This window comes from Triticum urartu, chromosome 3A (assembly GCF_056163025.1).
Source record: "Triticum urartu cultivar PI428250 chromosome 3A, HENAU_Tu73, whole genome shotgun sequence".
Taxonomy (NCBI): domain Eukaryota; kingdom Viridiplantae; phylum Streptophyta; class Magnoliopsida; order Poales; family Poaceae; genus Triticum; species Triticum urartu.
The window spans coordinates 10385982-10409525 of record NC_141875.1 but is presented as its reverse complement, the minus strand read 5'-3'; the positions used below and the strand labels follow the sequence as shown (position 1 = coordinate 10409525).

Below are 23544 nucleotides of genomic sequence, written 5' to 3'. Positions count from 1 at the left end.
GTTGTTTGTTCCACGTACGTCCTTCCCTCGGCTGCATGTATGGCTCGTACATGTGAGCTGGGTGCGACGTGACATTGAGTGGAGTGAGTTTTGTTGCGTGCGTGTGTCTTCATTCGTCTTCTCCGCGTTTGTATTTTTTCTCTTTTCGTGTCCCGGCCGGCTGCATCTACATGCTTTCAAACGGGCACGCATGTACATACATAAAACACGTCATGTATATACATATACTACACCATTTTTAGTAGTAAAAATATTTAAGAATAGATAAATGCTTGCAAATTGCATGTTTAGTGGTGTACATGCAATTGATCCCGATAACTCCCGCTTGATCCAGTTGCAGCCACTTTGTGCTCGTGCAGTTGCAGTCGGATTACAACACTTGTAATTGCATGTCTAGTGATGTACATGCAATTGGCCTCGACAACACTTCTTCTAGCCCAAGTTGCAGTCTTGTGTCTCGTGCAGTTGCATTCGGGTTACAACACTTGCAGTTGCATGCCTACTGGTGGACATCCAACTGGCCTCGACAACTTCTTTCCCGGCCCCAGTCGCAGTGTTTTGTGCCCCCTGCGGTTGCAGTCGGGTAACAACGCTTGAAGCTGCAGTCGGGTTACAACACTTGTAGTTGCATGTCTAGTGATGTACATGCAATTGGCCTCGACAACACTTCTCCTAGCCCAAGTGCAGTTGCTTTGTGCACCGTGCAGTTGCAGTCAGGTTACAACACTTGCAGTTGCATGTCTAGTGGTGGACATGCAACTGGCCTCGACAACTTCTTTCCCGACCCCAGTTGAAGTGTTTTGTGCCCCACTGCACTTGCAGTCGGGTAACAACGCTTGAAGCTGCAGTCGGGTTACAACACTTGCAGTTGCATGTCTAGTGGTGGACATGCAACTATCCCGACAACTCCTCTGCGGACCCCAGTTGTCGTCGCTTTGTGCCTCGTGCAGTTGCAGTCGAATTACAACACTTGCAGTTGCATTTCTAATACGGACATGCAAGTGGCCCCGACAACTTCCCCTCCCAACACCAGTTGCAATTGCTTTGTGCCGGTGCAATTGCAATCGGGTTACATCACTTGTAGTTGCATGTCTAGTGGTAGACATGTAACTGGCTCCTGTCCCACCGACACTCTATTTTTCAATCTAAACTTCATTAATGTGTTGGCACGGTGATTCTTCTATAATAATAATAATAATAATAATAATAATAATAATAATAATAATAATAATAATAATAATAATAGTAATAATAGTAGTAGTAGTAATAGTAATAATAAGAGGAAAATTTTGTAAAAGTAAAACCTAAACAATCAATTTGCAATCTTGGGTAACAAATGAATATTATACTTAAAATAAAATGAATATAATAAAAATAAGAAAAGAGTGAAACAAAGATCTATTAAATATAGTGAAATAAGAAAAAAAAACAAAAAACAAAAAAACTAGAACAGCAATTAATCATGATAAAAAAAGTCCTTACAAAGAGCTTACCCCTGAAAGCTACAGTAAACAAATGACAAAACATGCAAAAAGCTACGCAGCGTTCACATCCTTTGACCCCCATCTTTCGTTTTTTGTCGGGTAAAAAGGAAAACAAAAAGCTCACACAGCCCAGCTCGGGCAAATAAGCAAGCAAAAAGCCTGGTAAAGCTCACGCACATGAGCTGCTCCTCGTACGGTACGAGCAGCGCACGCTCGCGTCGCTCAGAAAAACGAATCGCGGAGCGTTTTGATCTGATGGCCACAAAAGTGAATGAGACCAAAAAAAGCATTCGAATGAGTTTTAGCAAATCCGTTTAGTTTTACCTTTTCTTTTTCATCATTTATCTCTTTCTTTTCTTTAACTTTTTTATTTCCATTCTAAAACCTTTTTCCATCTAATGATCATTTTATAGTCCGTAAATATTTTTTTAAATCAGGAATATATTTAAAATACATGAAAAATTTCTAAATTTTGAGAATATTTTTTAAATATGTGAATGCTTTTAAAAATATATGAACATTTCATAAAATTCTAGAATAATTTCAAATTCACAGTCACTTTTTAAAATTCAAGAATAGCTTTTTAAATTTGAGGAATACATTTTTAATTTTTTACTTTTCAATTTTTTATAACATCTTTCATAATTTATGATTTTTTAATATTTTGGAAAATTTTATTTCATGGATATTAAAAAATATGGACATTTTTTGGAAATTCCTAACTTTATTAAAATTTGTGAACATTTTTTTCTTGAAGTAATATATTTTGAATGAAAACTGAAAATATGAAAACCTGAAAGAAAATTGAAAACCCGCTGGAAAACCGCATGGAGTACCCTGACTGGGTCAGCCCATACCCTAAACCGCATGGAGTACGTTTTGGCGAGTGTCATATAGGGGACCTGACGACGGGCATTACCAGAAGCTTCCCAACCATTTCTTTCTTTTTTTCAATAAGGTTTTTTCATGATGGTTTTTGTTTTGTTTTTTCTTTTCCTTTATATATTATTTTTATTTTTTATTCTTTTTCTTTTTCCAAAATGCACGCACTTTTTTCAATATCGATGAATTTTTTTCGAATTCATGAAACATTTTATAATTTGGTGTTCTTTGTTTAAAAATAGATGATTTTTTTTTCAAAATCTTGAACCTTTTTGAAAATTTGGTGAACTTTTTTTCAAATTCATGAACTTTTCTTAAAAATTGTGATTTTCTATGAAAATCAATGATTTTTTTTCCAAATTTGTGAAATTTTTTCTAATGATTTTTTTTCAAATCCCATGAACTTTTTAAAAAATTGAACCATTTTTAGTTCACAATTTTTTGGTTCTTTTATTTATATTTCTTTTGCTTATTGCCCGAAAGTCAATAGTTGACCGGTTAACTAGTCAGCCGTTGACCGAGCTGCGCGCGGCATACTAATGGGCCAGCGCCCACAAGTGTTCTGTGCGGGGCCAGTTCCGCGATCGGGTGATCGAGGCACCGATTAGGAGCACCCTTGACGACGAGTACAACATGAATTGTTGCAAATTTATACTTGTGGCATCCTGCATTACCCACGCCTATAGGCTCCACCCACGGGTTTCTTTGTTGTACATAAAACTTCCACATGTCACATGGGCCTTGCCGATGACGGACATGATCATTTGGCTACGCTTAGAGCATCTAATGTCGGACATGGCAAATACGCCACCCAACACCTAAAATGAAAAGTCAAATCCGCCACCCTAGACGTGCCCGGACACGTCCGCGGACGCATCTAGACAACCCCTTATATCTCATGTCCGGCATCCACATATCTCAAATCCAGACTCGCACATCCATGCACGTCCATCATACATAGCGCAGCTCGAGAGTTGCCTGACGTATCGCGGTGGTGTCCAGGCCGGCGACGAGGACGGGAGACAGGACTGTTGTGCCAGTGCTGGCGGCGGAGAGGCTCGGAACGGCTACAGAGCAATGGGGGCGGCGGGGCTACGAGATGTCCATCGCGGAGGAGGAAGAAGTGAGGAGAAAACAAATGTATTGTTGGAAATATGCCCTAGAGGCAATAATAAATTAGTTATTATTATATTTCCTTGTTCATGATAATCGTTTATTATCCATGCTATAATTGTATTGATAGGAAACTCAGATACATGTGTGGATACATAGACAACACCATGTCCCTAGTAAGCCTCTAGTTGACTAGCTCGTTGATCAATAAATGGTTACGGTTTCCTGACCATGGACATTGGATGTCGTTGATAACGGGATCACATCATTAGGAGAATGATGTGATGGACAAGACCTAATCCTAAGCCTAGCACAAAGATCGTGTAGTTCGTATGCTAAAGCTTTTCTAATGTCAAGTATCATTTCCTTAGACCATGAGATTGTGCAACTCCCGGATACCGTAGGAGTGCTTTGGGTGTGCCAAACGTCACAACGTAACTGGGTGGCTATAAAGGTACACTACGGGTATCTCCGAAAGTGTCTGTTGGGTTGGCACGAATCGAGACTGGGATTTGTCACTCCGTGTAAGCGGAGAGGTATCTCTGGGCCCACTCGGTAGGACATCATCATAATGTGCACAATGTGATCAAGGAGTTGATCACGGGATGATGTGTTACGGAACGAGTAAAGAGACTTGCCGGTAACGAGATTGAACAAGGTATAGGGATACCGACGATCGAATCTCGGGCAAGTACAATACCGCTAGACAAAGGGAATTGTATACGGGATTGATTAAGTCCTTGACATCGTGGTTCATCCGATGAGATCATCGTGGAACATGTGGGAGCCAACATGGGTATCCAGATCCCGCTGTTGGTTATTGACCGGAGAACATCTCGGTCATGTCTGCATGTCTCCCGAACCCGTAGGGTCTACACACTTAAGGTTCGATGACGCTAGGGTTGTAAAGGAAGTTTGTATGTGGTTACCGAATGTTGTTCGGAGTCCCGTATGAGATCCCGGACGTCACGAGGAGCTCCGGAATGGTCCGGAGGTAAAGATTTATATATGGGAAGTCCTGTTTTGGTCACCGGAAGAGTTTCGGGGTTTATCGGTAACGTAGCGGGACCACCGGGAGGGTCCCGGGGGTCCACCAAGTGGGGCCACCAACCCCGGAGGCTTGCATGGGCCAAGGGTGGGGAGGGACCAGCCCCTAAGTGGGCTGGTGCGCCTCCCACAAGGGCCCAAGGTGCCTAAGAGGTGGAAAGGGGGCAAACCCTAAGGGGATATGGGCCTTAGGGCCCATATTGGTGCGCCTCCCTCTCCCCTCCCCTCTTGGCCGCCACCCCAAGTCCCATCTAGGGCTGCCGCCCCCCCTAGGGGTGGGAACCCTAGAGGGGGCGCACCCTCCTCCCTCTCCCCTATATATAGTGAGGCCTAGGGCTGCCCATAACACGCGATTCGATCTCTCGTTGGTGCAGCCCTGCATCTCTTCTTCCTCCTCTTCTGTGGTGCTTTGCGAAGCCCTGCAGGATAGCCACGCTCCTCCATCACCACCACGCCGTTGTGCTGCTGCTGGATGGAGTCTTCCTCAACCTCTCCCTCTCTCCTTGCTGGATCAAGGCGTGGGAGACATCGTCGGGCTGTACGTGTGTTGAACGCGGAGGTGCCGTCCGTTTGGCACTAGGATGTTCGGTGATTTGGATCACGACGAGTACGACTTCATCAACCCCGTTCTCTTGAACGCTTCCGCTTAGCGATCTACAAGGGTATGTAGATGCACTCTCCTTCCCCTCGTTGCTAGTCTCTCCATAGATAGATCTTGGTGACACGTAGGAAAATTTTGAATTTCTGCTACGTTCCCCAACAGTGGCATCATGAGCTAGGTCTATGCGTAGATTCTATGCACGAGTAGAACACAAAGAAGTTGTGGGCGTTGATTTTGTTCAATATGCTTGCCGTTACTAGTCTTATCTTGATTCGACGGTATTGTGGGATCAAGCGGCCCGGACCAACCTTACACGTATGCTTACGTGAGACCGGTTCCACCGACAAACATGCACTAGTTGCATAAGGTGGCTGGCGGGTGTCTGTCTCTCCCACTTTAGTCGGATCGGATTCGATGAAAAGGGTCCTTATGAAGGGTAAATAGCAATTGGCATATCACGTTGTGGTTTTTGCATAGGTAAGAAACGTTCTTGCTAGAAACCCATAGCAGCCACGTAAAACATGCAAACAACAATTAGAGGACGTCTAACTTGTTTTTGCAGGGTATGCAATGTGATGTGATATGGCCAAAAGGATGTGATGAATGATATATGTGATGTATGAGATTGATCATGTTCTTGTAATAGGTATCACGACTTGCATGTCGATGAATATGACAACCGGCAGGAGCCATAGGAGTTGTCTTTATTTATTTATGACCTGCGTGTCAACATAAACGTCATGTAATTACTTTACTTTATTACTAACCGTTAGCTGTAGTAGTAGAAGTAATAGATGACGTGACAACTTCAAAAAGACACGATGATGGAGATCATGATGATGGAGATCATGGTGTCATGCCGATGACGATGATGATCATGGAGCCCCGAAGATGGAGATCAGAAGGAGCAAAGTGATGATGGCCATATCATGTCACTATTTGATTGCATGTGATGTTTATCATGTTTATACATCTTATTTGCTTAGAACGACGGTAGTAAATAAGATGATCCCTTACAACAATTTCAAGAAGTGTTCTCCCCTAACTGTGCACCGTTGCTAAAGTTCGTCGTTTCGAAGCACCACGTGATGATCGGGTGTGATAGATCCTTACGTTCACATACAACGGGTGTAAGACAGTTTTACACATGCAAAACACTTAGGGTTAACTTGACGAGCCTAGCATGTACAGACATGGCCTCGGAACACAGAAGACCGAAAGGTCGAGCATGAGTCGTATAGAAGATACGATCAACATGAAGATGTTCACAGATGTTGACTAGTCCGTCTCACGTGATGATCGGACACGGCCTAGTTGACTCGGATCATGTAATCACTTAGATGACTAGAGGGATATCTATCTGAGTGGGAGTTCATAAGATGAACTTAATTATCCTGAACATAGTCAAAAGGTTTTAGCAAATTATGTCGTAGCTCGCGCTTCAGTTCTACTGTTTAGATATGTTCCTAGAGAAAATTTAGTTGAAAGTTGATAGTAGCAATTATGCGGACTAGGTCCGTAAACCGAGGATTGTCCTCGTTGCTTCGTAGAAGGCTTATGTCCTTAATGCACCGCTCAGTGTGCTGAACCTCGAACGACGTCTGTGGATGTTGCGAACATCTAACATACACGTTTTGATAACTACGTGATAGTTCCGTTAAACGGTTTAGAGTTGAGGCACCGAAGACGTTTTTGAAACGTCACGAAACATATGAGATGTTTCGAGGGCTGAAATTGGAATTTCAGGCTCGTGCCCACGTCAAGAGGTATAAGACCTCCGACGATTCTCTTAGCCTACAAACTAAGGAGAAAAGCTCAATCGTTGAGCTTGTGCACAGATTGTCTGAGTACAACAATCGCTTGAATCGAGTGGGAGTTAATCTTCCAGATAAGATAGTGACGTTTCTCCGAGGTCATTACCACCAAGCTGCTAGAGCTTCGTGATGAACTATAATATATCAGGGACATATATGATGATCCTTGAGATATTCGCGATGTTTGACACCACAAAAGTAGAAATCAAGAAGGAGCATCAATTGTTGATGGTTGGTGAAACCACTAGTTTCAAGAAGGGCAAGGGCAAGAAGGGATACTTCATGAAACGACAATTCAGCTGCTGCTCTAGTGGAGAAACCCAAGGTTGAACCCAAACCCGAGACTGAGTGCTTCTGTAATAAGGGGAACAGCCGCTGGAGCAGAATTACCCTAGATACTTGGTAGATGAGAAGGCTATCGATAGAAGTATATTGGATATACATTATGCTAATGTATACTTTACTAGTACTCCTAGTAGCACCAAAGTATTAGATACCGGTTCGGTTGCTAAGTGTTAGTAACTCGAAATAAAAGCTACGGAATAAATGGAGACTAGCTAAAGGTGAGCTGACGATATGTGTTGGAAGTATTTCCAAGGTTGATCAAATATCGTACGCTCCCTCTACCATCGAGATTGGTGTTTGCGTTGAGCATAGACATGATTGGATTATGTCTATCACAATACGGTTATTCATTTAAGGAGAATAATGGTTACTCTGTTTATTTGAATAATACCTTCAATGGTCTTACACCTAAAATGAATGGTTTATTGAATCTCGATCGTAGTGATACACATGTTCATGCCAAAAGATAGTAATGATAGTACCACCTACTTGTGGCACTGCCACGTAAGTCATATCGGTATAAAACGCATGAAGAAGCTCCATGTTGATGGATCTTTAGGCTCACTCGTTTTTGAAAAGTTTGAGACATGCGAACCAAGTCTATTGGTGTATATGCATGAAGAAACTCCATGCAAATGGACCGTTTGGACTCACTTGATTCTGAATCACTTGAGACATGCAAATCATACCACATGGGCAAGATGACTGAAAGCCTCGTTTTCAGTAAAATGGAACTAGAAAGAAACTTTTTGGAAGTAATACATTTTGATGTGTGCAGTCCAATGAGTGCTGAGGCATGTAGTGGATATCATTATGTTCTTACTTCACAGATGATTTGAGTAGATGTTGAGTATATTTACTTGATGAATCACGAGTCTGAATTATTGAAAGGTTCAAGTAATTTCAGTGTGAAGTTGAAAGATCGTCGTGACAAGAGGATAAAAGATCTATGATGTGATCATAGAGATGAATATCTTAATTACGAGTTTGGCACAGAATTAAGACATTGTGGAAATTGTTTCACAACTAATACAGCCTGGAACACCATAGTGTGATGGTGTGTCCGAACATCATAACTGCACCCTATTGGATATAAAGCATACCATGATGTCTCTTATCAAATTACCATGATAGTTTATGGGTTAGGCATTAGAGACAACCACATTCACTTTAAAAGGGGCACCACGTAATTCCGATGAGATGACACCGTATGAACTATGGTCTTGAGAAACCTAAGCTGTCATTTCTTAAAAGTTTGGGGCTGCGACGCTTATGTGAAAAAGTTTCTGGCTGATAAGCTCGAACCCAAAGCGGATAAATGCATCTTCATAGGACACCCAAAACAGTTGGGTATACCTCCCGTCTCAGATCCGAAAGCAATAAGGGATTGTTTCTAGAATCGGGTCCTTTTTCGAGGAAAAGTTTCTCTCGAAAGAATTGAGTGGGAGGATGGTGGAGACTTGATGAGGTTATTGAACCGTTACTTCAACTAGTGTATAGCAGGGCACAAAGAGTTGTTCCTGTGGCACCTACACCAATTGAAGTAGAAGCTTATGATAGTGATCATGAAACTTCAGATCAAGTCACTACCAAACCTCGTAGGATGACAAGGATGCGTACTACTTCAGAGTGGTATGTAGTTCTGTCTTGGAAGTCATGTTTCTAGACAACAATGAGCCTACGAGCTATGGAGAAGCGATGGTGGGCCCGGATTCCGATAAATGGCTCGAGGCCATATAATCCGAGAGAGGATCCATATATGAAAACAAAGTGTAGACTTTGGAAGAACTACTTGATGGTCGTAAGGCTGTTAGGTACAGATGGTTTTTTAAAAGGAAGACGGACAATGATGGTAAATGTCACCATTAAGAAAGCTTGACTTGTCGTTAAGAAGTTTCCCGACAAGTTCAAGGAGTTGACTACGATGAGACTTTCTCACTCGTAGCGATGCTAAGAGTCTGTTGGAATTATATTAGCAGTCACTTCATTATTTATGAAATCTTGCAGATAGGATGTCAAAACATTGTTTCCTCGATGATTTTCTTGAGGAAAGGTTGTATGTGATACAACCGGAAGGTTTTTGTCAATCCTGAAAGATGCTAATAAGTATGCAAAGCTCGAGCAATCCTTCTGAGGACTGGAGTAAGCATCTCGGAGTTGGAATGTATGCTTTGATGAGATGATCAAAGATTTTGGGTTTATACAAAGTTTATGAGAAACTTGTATTTCCAAAGAAGTGAGTGGGAGCACTATAGAATTTCTGATGAGTATATGTTGTTGACATATTGTTGATCAGAAATGACGTAGAATTTCTGGAAAGCATATAGGGTTATTTGGAAAGTGTTTTTCAATGGAAAGCCTGGATAAAGCTACTTGAACATTGAGCATCAAGATCTATAAGGATAGATCAAAACGCTTAATAGTACTTTCAAATGAGCACATACCTTGACATGATCTTGAAGGTGTTCAAGATGGATCAGTCAAAGAAGGAGTTCTTGCCTGAGTTGTAAGGTATGAAGTTAAGACTTAAAGCTCGACCATGGCAGAATAGAGAGAAAGGACGAAGGTCGTCCCCTATGCTTAAGACATAGGCTCTACAGTATGCTATGCTGTGTACCGCACCTGAAGTGTGCCTTGCCATGAGTCAGTCAAGGGGTACAAGAGTGATCCAAGAATGGATCACAGGACAGCGGTCAAAGTTATCCTTAGTAACTAGTGGACTAAGGAATTTTCTTGATTATGGAGGTGGTAAAAGAGTTCGTCGTAAAGGGTTACGTCGATGCAAGATTAACACCTATCCGGATAGCTCTGAGTAGAGATACCGGATACGTATAATGGAGCAACAATTTAGAATAGCTCCAAGTAGAACAGTTATTTGGAATAGCTCCAAATAGAACGTGGTAGCTACATCTAGGAGATGACATAGAGATTTGTAAAGCACACACGGATCTGAAAGGTTCAGACCCGTTGACTAAAACCTCTCTCACAAGCAACATGATCAAACCCAGAACACATTGAGTGTTAATCACATAGTGATGTGAACTAGATTATTGACTCTAGTAAACTCTTTGGATGTTGGTCACATGGCGATGTGACCTGTGAGTGTTAATCACATGGCGATGTGAACTAGATTATTGACTCTAGTGCAAGTGGGAGACTGTTGGAAATATGCCCTAGAGGCAATAATAAATTAGTTATTATTATATTTCCTTGTTCATGATAATCGTTTATTATCCATGCTATAATTGTATTGATAGGAAACTCAGATACATGTGTGGATACATAGACAACACCATGTGCCTAGTAAGCCTCTAGTTGACTAGCTCGTTGATCAATAGATGGTTACGGTTTCCTGACCATGGACATTGGATGTCGTTGATAACGGGATCACATCATTAGGAGAATGATGTGATGGACAAGACCCAATCCTAAGCCTAGCACAAAGATCGTGTAGTTCGTATGCTAAAGCTTTTCTAATGTCAATTATCATTTCCTTAGACCATGAGATTGTGCAACTCCCGGATACCGTAGGAGTGCTTTGGGTGTGCCAAACGTCACAACGTAACTGGGTGGCTATAAAGGTACACTACGGGTATCTCCGAAAGTGTCTGTTGGGTTGGCACGAATCGAGACTGGGATTTGTCACTCCGTATAAGCGGAGAGGTATCTCTGGGCCCACTCGGTAGGACATCATCATAATGTGCACAATGTGATCAAGGAGTTGATCACGGGATGATGTGTTACGGAACGAGTAAAGAGACTTGCCGGTAACGAGATTGAACAAGGTATAGGGATACCGACGATCGAATCTCGGGCAAGTACAATACCGCTAGACAAAGGGAATTGTATACGGGATTGATTAAGTCCTTGACATCGTGGTTCATCCGATGAGATCATTGTGGAACATGTGGGAGCCAACATGGGTATCCAGATCCCGCTGTTGGTTATTGACCGGAGAACGTCTCGGTCATGTCTGCATGTCTCCCGAACCCGTAGGGTCTACACACTTAAGGTTCGATGACGCTAGGGTTGTAAAGGAAGTTTGTATGTGGTTACCGAATGTTGTTCGGAGTCCCGTATGAGATCCCGGACGTCACGAGGAGCTCCGGAATGGTCCGGAGGTAAAGATTTATATATGGGAAGTCCTGTTTTGGTCACCGGAAGAGTTTCGGGGTTTATCGGTAACGTAGCGGGACCACCGGGAGGGTCCCGGGGGTCCACCAAGTGGGGCCACCAACCCCGGAGGCTTGCATGGGCCAAGGGTGGGGAGGGACCAGCCCCTAAGTGGGCTGGTGCGCCTCCCACAAGGGCCCAAGGTGCCTAAGAGGTGGAAAGGGAGCAAACCCTAAGGGGATATGGGCCTTAGGGCCCATATTGGTGCGCCTCCCTCTCCCCTCCCCTCTTGGCCGCCACCCCAAGTCCCATCTAGGGCTGCCGCCCCCCTAGGGGTGGGAACCCTAGAGGGGGCGCACCCTCCTCCCTCTCCCCTATATATAGTGAGGCCTAGGGCTGCCCATAACACGCGATTCGATCTCTCGTTGGTGCAGCCCTGCATCTCTTCTTCCTCCTCTTCTGTGGTGCTTGGCGAAGCCCTGCAGGATAGCCACGCTCCTCCATCACCACCACGCCGTTGTGCTGCTGCTGGATGGAGTCTTCCTCAACCTCTCCCTCTCTCCTTACTGGATCAAGGCGTGGGAGACATCGTCGGGCTGTACGTGTGTTGAACGCGGAGGTGCCGTCCGTTCGGCACTAGGATCTTCGGTGATTTGGATCATGACGAGTACGACTCCATTAACCCCGTTCTCTTGAACGCTTCCGCTTAGCGATCTACAAGGGTATGTAGATGCACTCTCCTTCCCCTCGTTGCTAGTCTCTCCATAGATAGATCTTGGTGACACCTAGGAAAATTTTGAATTTCTGCTACGTTCCCCAACATGTATCTGGTAGGTCGAAGGGGTAGATTTCATGCAATTTGTGGTGGGCTAGGGCTGTCGGGCCTGACGTGGTGGACGCGCGTGGGTGCCCTTATATCCACCCTAGATTTGGGTTAGATATGATAGGTGCCGGTTAGCCGGGGCGTTTGAAGCATGTTTGAGAAGTCCGTCCGAATTGTTTTTTTATGACTGGTCACTAACCGGACTGTCCGTCTAGGCGTTTAAGTTGGATTTGGAGCGTCCGCCTGTGAATGCTCTTAGCGACGGGTTGGCCGGTGTGTAGCAGCGGAGTATGAGGTTCTGGACGAGTGTGCAATAGATGCATGTTTTATGCATGTGTAGCTGACTACAACCGTGTCACGAAGGCCATGCATGTAACTAATATACATGTCGTAGTAGTAAGTACCAGTAAGTTCGCACGTGCTGCATCCGGTGCTTGGTGTAAGTGTCCTCGCAGAAAAGGCACGGCAAACGCCTTTCAAAAAGGTACCCTATATCTGGACACAAAATAGGTAGCTACTAGATCGGATTCAGCTGTCAGTCCGATCACATTCACGATCTACTTTGGAGTCTTGAGCCGATCGACCGACGGTTCATACGCGTGTAATGTGAGGATCGAACGCGGCAGTGTTGTCCGGGTGGGAGTAGTTGGCCGCCGTTGGTGGCCCTCCATCCCATTTTTGGTTTTCGTCACACCTCCTTGGAACTCACGGGTAGATTCGTAACCGCGAACGTTGCTCGTTTCGCTAGCATTCGTACATACATATGTACATACCTCCTCTCAGAAATATTGTCGAAGAAATTAATGCATCTAGACATGTTTTAGTTTTAGATACATTTAGTTTTATTCATTTCATCGACAAGTATTTCTGGTTGACGAAGGAGGGAGTATTTCTTTCTTGGTATAGATCGGTGCTTGCATGCATGCATGTTACTCGCACCTCAACTCAACTCTAAATAGGAGGTGATTTATAATTACCCTCTTATTATATGGCATGGTAGCACATGTCTTACTAGTAGTACTATACTAATGATATATAATTTTGATGTGCACTGCAATTCGTCGTTACCGTACGTACTGATGGTATCGAAGGGAAGGCTGGCTCGCCTTCGCGTCGTCTCCCGCGAGGCGGCCGGAGGCCAACCCCATCCCTCGCCGCCGCTCCCTCCTCCTCCCCCCTCCTCCTCCCTCGCCGCCGCCCAGGGGCGGGGACGGGCGAAGCCCGGCTGCTGCCGGCGGCGGCAGGGCCCCCTTTGTCCCCCCGCTCGGGCGTCTCTGGCGCGGGCCGGAGCCCCGGGCAGGGTCGTGGAGCTGCGGCCGGGCTCCATGGCGGTGCGGCGGGCTGGGGCGGCTCCCTGTCGTCCCTCCCTCCCCCCCGCGGTGGGCGGCTAGGCGGGTGGCGTGCCTGTGCCCGAGTCGGCGGCGGCTCCTGCGCGGCCAGATCTGGCTCATGGCGGCACGGACTGCAGGCGGCGTGGGCTGCCGGTGGCCTCCTCTGCCGTGGCCGCGGCAGGTGGTGGTGACACCGCGGCAGATGGTGGTGGTGGTGCGGGCTGGAGGTCAGAGTCGGCGGCCGCGGTGGCTTTTCCGGATCTGGCCTCTCGGCGGCGCGGGCCGCGACGGCTAGGGCTGCGGCCGGCGGCCCTGACCGAGGCTCCCTCGGCTGGTCGGGGTGGCGGCGCAGTGGCGGTGGTTCCGGTGGTGCGTGCCCGGCGGCTCCGCCGCTTGGAGCTCGCCGGGCGACGCAGATGGGCAGCGGCCGGGCGTGGCTGCTGCTCCGGCCGTGGGCGGCGGCATGGGCAGGTCTCGGTGGCCTTCCGTTGTCGTGGCGGCTTCACGGTGGCTCGATTGATCTGGCCGCGGCAACGGCCGGCTCCTCCGGCGTCGGTTTGTCTGCGGTCGGACCGTCTCGTCCTTCACCCCATCTCCTCGTCGCTCGGGCGCTACTCCCATCAAAGGGCTGGCCCTCTCCCAGCTGCGGTCCACCGCTCGTCTCGCGCCCGTTGCCGCAAGACAGAGCTCGTCTCGTGCACGATGCAGCTGGACCGAGCTCGTCTTGCGCACGATGCAGCAGGACTGACCTCGTCCCCCTCTCGTCGCTGCAGGACCGAGCTCATCTCGCGCTTGGGGCAGCAGGATGGGTCGATGGATGCCAGTTCTGGCCGACCTATTGGGTCTCGACGCTGGGGGTCGCCCAGGGGCGCGAAAGGTGGGTCCTTTCCGCTCGTATCTTTAGTTGGGGTGCGGCGGGTCACGGGTGAGGTGGTGTCGAGGTCTTGGATGCTGGCTGCGGCCTTGGTGGTGGTGGTTGCGCGGTGCTCTTGGACAAAGCCCGTGCCTTGGTGCTGCCCGGTCATCATGGTCGTGTGGGCGGCGTGGTTGCCGGGGTGTGGCGTCCGGTGGCAGTGATTGTTGGCCGAGGTGAAAACCTGCTCTATCTTCGGACGAACCGGCGGCGGCGAAGATCGCTCCCTTCTTGAAGGCGTCGTCGCGGCTCTCATTGCTCGTCATGCGGCTCTGGAGAAAACTCTGATCCTTGGATCGGGCGGTGGCGGCGCTCCGGCGTCGTATCCTTCCTGAAGGCGCCGTTTTGGAGCACATGGTTCGTCATATGTAGCTTCATATCTTCAGGGCAGTAGTGCTAGGAGTGGTGTTGCTGCGCTCAGCGCCTATGTATCCTGTCTTGGGTGTGTGCGTGTGTTGCGGTGGCGTGGCGTGTCGTTGTACTGGATGTTTGTGGTTTGGTGCTTTATTTATAAAGCGGGGCGAAAGCCTTTTTCGGTACTGATGGTATCGATCTAGCTAGCCCACGTCCTGCCTTTTTTGTCGAGAGCTCGTTCGGAGATAGCCACGTAATGAGCAAGAGAGTGGCTTATGTGGAATTCAGAACCTTTACCCAGTCGGCCGTTTGAGGGTCGCGGTGCAGGTAGGCGAGGGGGGGGGGGGGGGGCGGCGGCGGCATACGAGGCAGGATGGGAGGAAGAGGTGACCGTGGAGGGAGGTACGGAAATGGGGCAGCAAGGAGAGAAAGTAATGTTGCGGACGAGGACAGATATGGACTACACGCAAGATGATCTGAACTAGAAGCTAACGCGCGCTATGCTGCGCCGATTTTTGCTGACACGTGTAGCTTTTTAGTCATTTTGTATAGTCGGAACATAAAACGTAATATACGAAGAACAAACGCTCTAGTAAGAACATAAACACAAGTTATCTCAAAGACCACATGAAATAAACTTAACATTAGTTCCATATATACGAAGAACATTATTGGAGCGATACAATCACAAGTTACAATCGGGAGAAATAGATGAATTCTTTCTATTACATCACTACAACTATATGAAGATGCAAAGTTTTCTAGCTTCATTACTTTGAAGGTCCACCAGCAATGTTCTCATAAAAGAACTGCGACCACATAACTTCTTGTTGCGCTGCATTACTCTAAGAACAACCTGCAAGATATATAACCGAAAAAGATGGAAGCAACCTTCTATTCATCACATTTACATTTTTTAGGAGTTCATCACAATTACTTGGACATATAGTTACAAAGAAAATCTTGATGGTTCGTCAGGTCTTCCCAATTGTTTTTTTTTTTGGAAAGATCTTCCACATCCACATGGCTGGAACGAAAATAAAAAATAAAGATAAGATCCTGAACAGGTAGATGTTTTAAGCATAGTGAGACCCGGAGGATCTCATTGACTTGAAGGCATCATGTTGAGATATTGTTTGGTCCATTTTTACCAGAAGGCAACAATAATTATCGGTAAAACTGGAAAGAGCTATTTCTTGAAAATAGTACTCTCGAGAACAATAATCCAGACATAAACAATCAAACATTTGATGCAGATAGAAACCCAATACATATATTTACAGAGACGCAAAGGTACTGAAGATTATGCGAACTGAAGACAGTAAATAAGTTGAGTCACAAGCACTGGGAATTTAATGATTAGCACTATCTCAATCAGACAGAGTATGCACATGGCTAAAAAGACACGATTGTCACATAAGTAGAAAACAACTCCCGAGAACAATTTCTTAAAGGGTAGCATATGGTGTTTCCTAATGCTGAAATTAAAATGTTCCAATCAAACCCATGTATTATTGAAACTTCACAGAATTGTGATCTGCCACATCAGGTCTCGTACTGTATGAGTGCCACCCAATTTACCCACATTGGCATGCTCTCCCTCGCCGCCACCGCCAGCCTCCCATCACTGCTGCGCCTTGTGTATTCCCCCCTCTCTCTCTCTCTCCCTCTCCCTCCCTCTCTCTCTCTCTCTCTCTCTCTCTCTCACACACACACACACACACACACACACACACATGTGCGCTCCTTGCCCCAACTCCTCCCGACCTCCACCCCGCAACCGCCTCCTCCTCCGGTTACCAACACCGGCCTCCCACCTGCCTGCCCTGGTGAGCTCGCCCGCGACCAGCGCCGGCCTCCATCGTGCTTCACCAAGTGGTCTCGCTCATGAAAGTTGTACCTCCGCATTTGGCGTGACACGGCGGGCAAGTGGAGGCAAAGGGAGGCGAGGCCGACAGCGGTTACCGAATCGATGAGAGGGGCCGAGGGGAAGCTGTAAGAGGCGGCATCCAGCGGTATGGGGAGGCGACGACGGGAGGTGGCCGGCGGCAAGGCGACTATGCGTCCGAGAGGGAGGGCGACGGCGGAGACAGAAACCCTAGCCTGTCACACTTCGGACCGGGGCAGAGCGAGGGGAATGAGAGATTGTCTTTTTTAGGACGGGTGAGGAGGGAAGAGAGATTGGGTGGGAGAGGAAGATGTCGCTGGGCAACGTGCAGTTAAATTTTTTTATGGTAGCAAATTACTTGCTGGCACACCGTCGGTGCACAGGCGCTGAGGCCCGGCCTTGAAGCTTCGAGGGAGCGCATGCCGGTGTGAGAAACGGCGTTGATCCAACAAATAATCGTGGACAACACGTCATATACACACGTTTGGTGGCAGCTGATGGATCACTTATCGTTAGGGGGCAGTCGGTCCCTAATCTAGCAGGCAAGGTTGCAGGAACTGTTATGCTAATTGAAGGTGGAGCGCCAGCTTCGTCTTCAGACGATCCAGCTACGACACCAGGGAAAGTTCCTATTGTCAAGAGAAGGAGGCAAGGAGCAAATGGAGAAGATCGTGAGATGGACCTAATGACTGAGGCGGCCTCCCTTGTGGAGGACCGTCGATCCCAATGAATACTTTCTGTTGGAATTGTCATGGTTTGGGTAGTCCCGCGACAATTCGAGAGGTTCGTGAGTTCAAGGCCAAATTTACCCCGGCCGCGCTGTGTCTTGTCGAAACACAACTTCCTAGAGCACGAGCTGAGATTTTAACTCAGTCGTTTGGTTATAATAATTCTTTTGCAGTGGGTAGTTCTGGTAGAAGTGGAGGTCTTGTAATTTTTTGGAACAATGAAATAAATCTGGAAGTTGTTGGTTACTCTAGGTATCATATAGACTGTTCGATCCAGGATCTAGGTCCAGCACCTTGGAGGTTGACATGCATATACGGAGAATCTCAGGTCACCGAGAGATATAAAACGTGACACTCTTTGTTCTATTGCAGCGGGCTTAAGCTTACCATGGGTGGTTCTCGGTGATTTTAATGAAGTACTCACACAATCTGAACATGATGGAGTTAATCCTAGAGCCCAAGGACAGATGCAAGGCTTCAGAGACGCTCTTGATGTATGAGGATTGGTGGACCTAGGCTACGAAGGTAGAGGTTGGTGTAAAAGCTAGGGTTAAGCGTGTTGCCTCTGGCAGGGACGCCTTCGTGTTAATATAGGCAAAGCAATTACATGATAAGGCGCAGGTGGTTAGTTGGTTGTTAACTTGCCCTCTACTCCAAGCTATACATGAGATAGAGATTATTCTAGCCAACAACCCGCGCCTCAACAAATACAATCACGTTACAATGTCACGTTACAACTACGGTCCTATACTTTTAACATCCTCCCTCAATCTTAACATATCAAGGTTCAGATTGCGCTTGACGGCTTGTAGTTGCTTGACTTGTAACGGTTTTGTGAACCCATCTGCAACTTGATCTCCTGTTGGGATGAACTGAATATCTAGCAGCTTTTGTGCAACCCTTTCTCGTACAAAATGGTAATCAATCTCTATGTGCTTTGTTCGTGCGTGAAACACTGGATTTGCAGACAAATACGTTGCTCCAAGATTGTCACACCATAAGCACGACACATTTGTTCTTCCAATGCCAAGTTCATCAAGTAAAGTTTCAATCCACATTACCTCAGCTGTTGCATTTGCCAAAGATTTATATTCTGCCTCAGTGCTTGAGCGTGACACTGTAGCCTACTTCTTAGCACTCCAGGATATCATATTCGACCCAAGAAAGATTGCAAATCCCCCTGTAGATCTTCTATCATCAGGGCATCCAGCCCAGTCTGCATCAGAAAATGCACTTACTGTGGTTGAAGAAGATTTACACAATTTCAGCCCTGTGTTGGCACTCCCTTCAAGATATCTCAATATCCTTTTTACAGCTGTCCAATGTGCAGATGTAGGAGCATGTAAGAATTGACAAACTTTATTAACAGCAAAGAATATATCAGGTCTTGTTAGTGTCAAGTACTGGAGAGCACCAACTACACTTCTATACTTAGTTCCTTCTTCTGGGCTTAGTAATTCTCCTTCATATAATGACAACTTAGCAGTGACAGCCATAGGTGTGCTGGAGGGTTTGCAATTCTTCATGCCTACACGGCTGATTACATCTTTGGCATATTTTTCCCGAGTTAACATAATACCATCATGCAACTTTTTTACCTCAATGCCTAGGAAGTAGTGTAACTCTCCTAGATCTTTAAGAGCAAACTCATTTTTCAAATTTGATAACAATGCTGTGGTAGCTTCCTGTGAAGAACTGGCAACAATTATATCATCAACATAAATTAACATAAATATCATCACCTTCCCTTTCTTGAAGAAGAAAATAGAGGTGTCACCCCTTGAAGGCTTAAAACCAAGTTGCTGAAGCTTTGCACTTAATCTTGAATACCAGGCTCTCGGTGCCTGCTTTAGACCATACAAGGCCTTGTCCAACTTGCACACATGATGTGGCTTTGAACCATTTTCAAACCCAGGTGGTTGTCTCATATAGACCTCCTCCTCGAGAACGCCATGTAAGAACGCATTCTGAACATCCAATTGGCGAAGATTCCATCCCCTGGAGACAGCAATAGACAGAACAAGTCTAATAGTAGCAGCTTTAACTACAGGACTAAAAGTATCCTCATAATCAATACCATAGCGTTGTTTGAAGCCCCTAGCTACTAGTCTAGCCTTATACCTATCTATTGTGCCATCAGGTCTCTTTTTAATTTTATACACCCATTTACAATCAATAATATTCCTCCCTCGCTTAGGAGGAACCAAACGCCAAGTTTGGTTTTTCATAAGTGCATTATACTCTACATTCATGGCATTTTTCCAATTATCATTTCCTAGAGCTTCGGTCAAGTTTTGGGGCTCACCAGTAGAAGCAAAATTTGCAAATTTGAAGTGCTTAGTGTACCTGTGTGTCCCATATTTGTAGACTGTGGACTTTAAAATACCTCGTTGTGCTCATGTAGTCATCCGAGGAGGCGTATTTGAGTGTACAGGTGCGGCATCTGCAGAAGATCCAGATCCCGCAACAGCAGGACCAACCTCGCCTGTCGCGCGGTCGGGCGATGGCGGATCGCGTGCTGGTGACGCAGGAGAATCCCGCCTTGACGAATCAGCGGGCGTCACGTGACCACGGGCCAGCGCGCGACAGCGGGGGACAGGTGACCAGGCCCAGGCCCACCCGACCGGCCTGGAGACCCGTGCCAGGCGTCGCCCGAGGAGTGGATGGCCCCGGACTCTGGTGGAGGCGGCGTCAGAGGATCTGCCTAGGGTGTCACCGGATCCGCCTGGGGATCTGTTCCCGTGTCAGCTCCAGAATCGGCGCGTCCAGGCGAATCTGCCTCGTGTTCGCTGCCAGGTGTTTCCTGCTGCTGTTGCATAAAATCACAAGCATTTGGAGTGCAGTTTTTTTTCACCGCTATCTCCGTCAGAGGTAGGGCTATATAACAGATGATCATCAGCATAATTTTCATCCCCATGATCGGTTGGATTTAGTAACTCCGGACTCAAAAGAAGAATTTCTGCCCGAAGCCGTGCACCGGCATTTGGGTGAAGTGTAGCGAAGGGAAAAACATTTTCATCGAAGATGACATCCCTAGAGATATACACTCGTCCTGTTGAAATATCAAGGCATTTGAAACCTTTGTGAAGGTTGCTATATCCAAGAAAAGTGCATTGTTTGGAACGAAACTGAAGTTTGTGCTTGTTATAGGGTCGGAGATTGGGCCAACAAGCACACCCAAAAATCCTAAGTGCAGAATAATTGGGTTTTTCATGGAACAATCGCTCAAGAGGGGTTTCAAACTTGATAACTTTGCTAGGGAGACGATTGATCAAATAGGTAGCAGCGATAAACACCTCATCCCAAAATTTTAAGGGCATAGAGGCTTGGGCAAGAAGGGACAAGCCCACTTCGACTATATGTCGATGTTTTCTCTCTGCTGACCCGTTCTGTTGATGCGCATGAGGACAAGATACATGATGAGATATTCCTATTTTGGTGAAGAAAGAGTTGAGTTTTTCATACTCCCCTCCCCAATCTGTCTGAAGAGCAAGAATTTTGCGATTAAACTGTCATTCAACAAGATGCTGAAAGTCATGAAATTTTTAAAAAAACTTCAGACTTGTGTTTGATCAAATATATCGATAAAACTCACATAATATTTCTTTCTGCCTACTGTTTCAACAGCAGGTCCCCAAACATCAGAGAAAATAAGTTCTAAAGGAAACTTGGATTCACTTATTGACTTTGGATAAGATAACTGGTGACTTTTTCCCTGTTGACAGGCATCACAAACAGAATCACTACTGGAAAAACTAGCACAAGGGAGTTTATTTTGACTAAGAATCCTCCTGACAACTAAAGGAGATGGATGACCTAAACGTCGGTGCCATCTATCCGAAGATATTTTGGTGGCACTGAGCATCTGCTTCTTGACGTTGGATCCCTTGTGCTTGACGGGGTATAGACCACATCTACCCCTGCCTCGAAGAAGAACCTTCCTCGTTCCCCGTTCCTTAACAAGAAAAGAGTGAGGGTGAATTTCACAGAATGTATCATTGTCAAGAGCAAGGCGACTAGCAGAGATTAGACTCTTGCTAGCTTCTGGAACATGAAGAATATTATTTAGGTAAAGATCACGATCAGGGGTACGAATAGCTGAGTGACCAATATGTTCTATAGCCATACCTGTTCCACTAGCAGTGTGGATTTGCTCGTTCCCGGTGTAGCGGTCGCGGGCAGTCAGCTTCTCAAGGTCTCCTGTGATGTGATCGGTGGCACCGCTGTCAAGGTACCAGTTTGTGTCCACCCCATACTGAGGTGCTACCAGGTTCGCCGTCCTCTCTTCTCCTCCTTGGTAGGCTTCATCATAGCGCTTCCAGCACTTCCACGCTGGATGGCCCAGTTTGCCACAGATCTGGCACTGGATCCTCGGTGCAGGGGCATTGTTGTTGTAGTTGCCCCCGCCACCGTTGTTGTTGTAGTGGCCTCCTCCTCCTTGTCCACCGCGGCCGCCAGGCTTGATGTGGGGGCGACCACGGTCACCACCATTGTTGCCGTTTCCACCGCGGCCACGGCCACGGTCACCACCGCGCCCGCGACCTCTGGTGGCGGCGTTAGCAGAGGATTGTGACACTCCGCCGCGAAGCTTCATCCTCGTCTCGAAGCTGATGAGCTGAGAGAACAGCTCGGGCACGGTGATCGGCTCCACTCTGGAGCACATAGCAGAGACCACCGGATCAAACTCCTCGTCCAGGCCAGCAAGGATGTGAGAGACGATGTCATCATCGTCGATCTTCTTCCCTGCTGCGATGAGTTCATCACACAGAGACTTGACTTTCCCGACGTAGTCGGTGATGGAGGAGTTCCCCTTCTGCAGGTTGGCGAGGGTGATGCGCACGTTGACAGTCTGGGCACGAGTGTGAGACGCAAGCATCTCTGCAATCGTGTTCCAGAGCTCCGCCGATGTGTGACAGGTAGCGACCTGGACGGCCATCTCACGGGGCAGAGTTGTCAGAAGGTAAGAAAAGACTTGCTGATCTTGAGCGTACCAGGTCTGGAACTCCGGGTTGGGCTTCTTTGTCTTGCTTTTGCCATCGGATGTGGCTTCTTCAAGGTGCATGGGTGGCACCGGGTGATCGATGTCGAGGTACTGCTCCATGCGAGCACCCCTGATCGCCGACAGGACCGTCGCCCGCCATAGGGCTTGGTTGTTCTTGCTGAGCTTCTCGGAGACGGCGTGAACAAACGGAGAGGATGGGAAGGAGTTTGAAGGTGTCGCCATGGATGATCTCGAGAAGGGCTCTGATGACCATGTAAAAGCTAGGGTTAAGCGTGTTGCCTCTGGCAGGGACGCCTTCGTGTTAATATAGGCAAAGCAATTACATGATAAGGCGCAGGTGGTTAGTTGGTTGTTAACTTGCCCTCTACTCCAAGCTATACATGAGATAGAGATTATCCTAGCCAACAACCTGCACCTCAACAAATACAATCACGTTACAATGTCACGTTACAACTACGGTCCTATACTTTTAACAGTTGGACTTTTGATCAGAGGGTTTCTGGTGGATCTTTTATCGAGTCCGCCTTGATCGTGCAGTGGCGGATGCAAATTGGAATTCTGTTTTTCCTGGAGCGGAGCTTGAGAACCTATCGACAGCTTGTTTTGACCATGGACCTATTGTCTTAAAACTTTCTTCAGATGCGGATGAGGGCCTATCAAGCCGTTTCAGGTATGAGATGATGTGGGAACATCACCCGGAGCTTGATTCTTTTGTACAATCAGAATGGGGGAGTAAGCCAGCGGCGTTGTCTGTGAATGAGGTCCAAGTGAAGCTCAAAGCGCTAGGCGAAAATCTGCACAACTGGGATCGGTACACATTTGGAAGTGTGAAGGGTGAGATAAAACAATGGAAAAGACAGTTTGAGGCATTGAAAAACATACAAGGCCGGACTGGGCCAAGCCGGCTAGAGATCAAGGTTACTAATCGCCTTGTTGAGTTGTACCAAAGAGAAGAAATATTACATAAAAATACTAAATATTTTCAGATGAGATCATCAGTGCGGAGAAGGAAGAAAAGAATCAAGGCCCTGACTAGGCCTGACGGTCAAATCAGAGAGGATGTGACCGAGCTTCAGGAGATGACAAGTGAGTACTATAAAAATCTT

The 23544-nt window shown here is 46.7% G+C and overlaps 1 protein-coding gene and 1 pseudogene across 1 annotated transcript; both read right to left on the bottom strand.

Moving 5' to 3' along the window:
• Positions 1 to 18560: 18560 nt before the first annotated feature.
• LOC147977748 (uncharacterized) lies at positions 18561 to 22660 on the bottom strand. The gene is made up of 5 exons (XM_087514528.1): positions 21565 to 22660; positions 21374 to 21480; positions 21032 to 21151; positions 20821 to 20918; positions 18561 to 19434 (listed from the first exon to the last, which is right to left on the bottom strand). Exons 1-5 carry the CDS (start codon positions 22658 to 22660, stop codon positions 18561 to 18563), a joined length of 2295 nt encoding a protein of 764 aa, XP_087370654.1.
• On the bottom strand, positions 22036 to 22174 carry LOC125549679 (small nucleolar RNA Z247; annotated as a pseudogene).
• Positions 22661 to 23544: the final 884 nt, after the last annotated feature.

What these genes read in the sequence shown, in the direction of transcription:
- LOC147977748 (XM_087514528.1), bottom strand. Translation starts at nt 22,660, where the DNA reads ATGGCGACACCTTCAAACTCCTTCCCATCCTCTCCGTTTGTTCACGCC. An exon ending in TAGGCAGAAAGAAATATTAT is followed by an intron (nt 20,919 to 21,031) that starts GTGAGTTTTATC and finishes CTTGCTCTTCAG; the next exon opens with ACAGATTGGGGAGGGGAGTA. An exon ending in CATGCGCATCAACAGAACGG is followed by an intron (nt 19,435 to 20,820) that starts GTCAGCAGAGAG and finishes TGCTGTCTCCAG; the next exon opens with GGGATGGAATCTTCGCCAAT.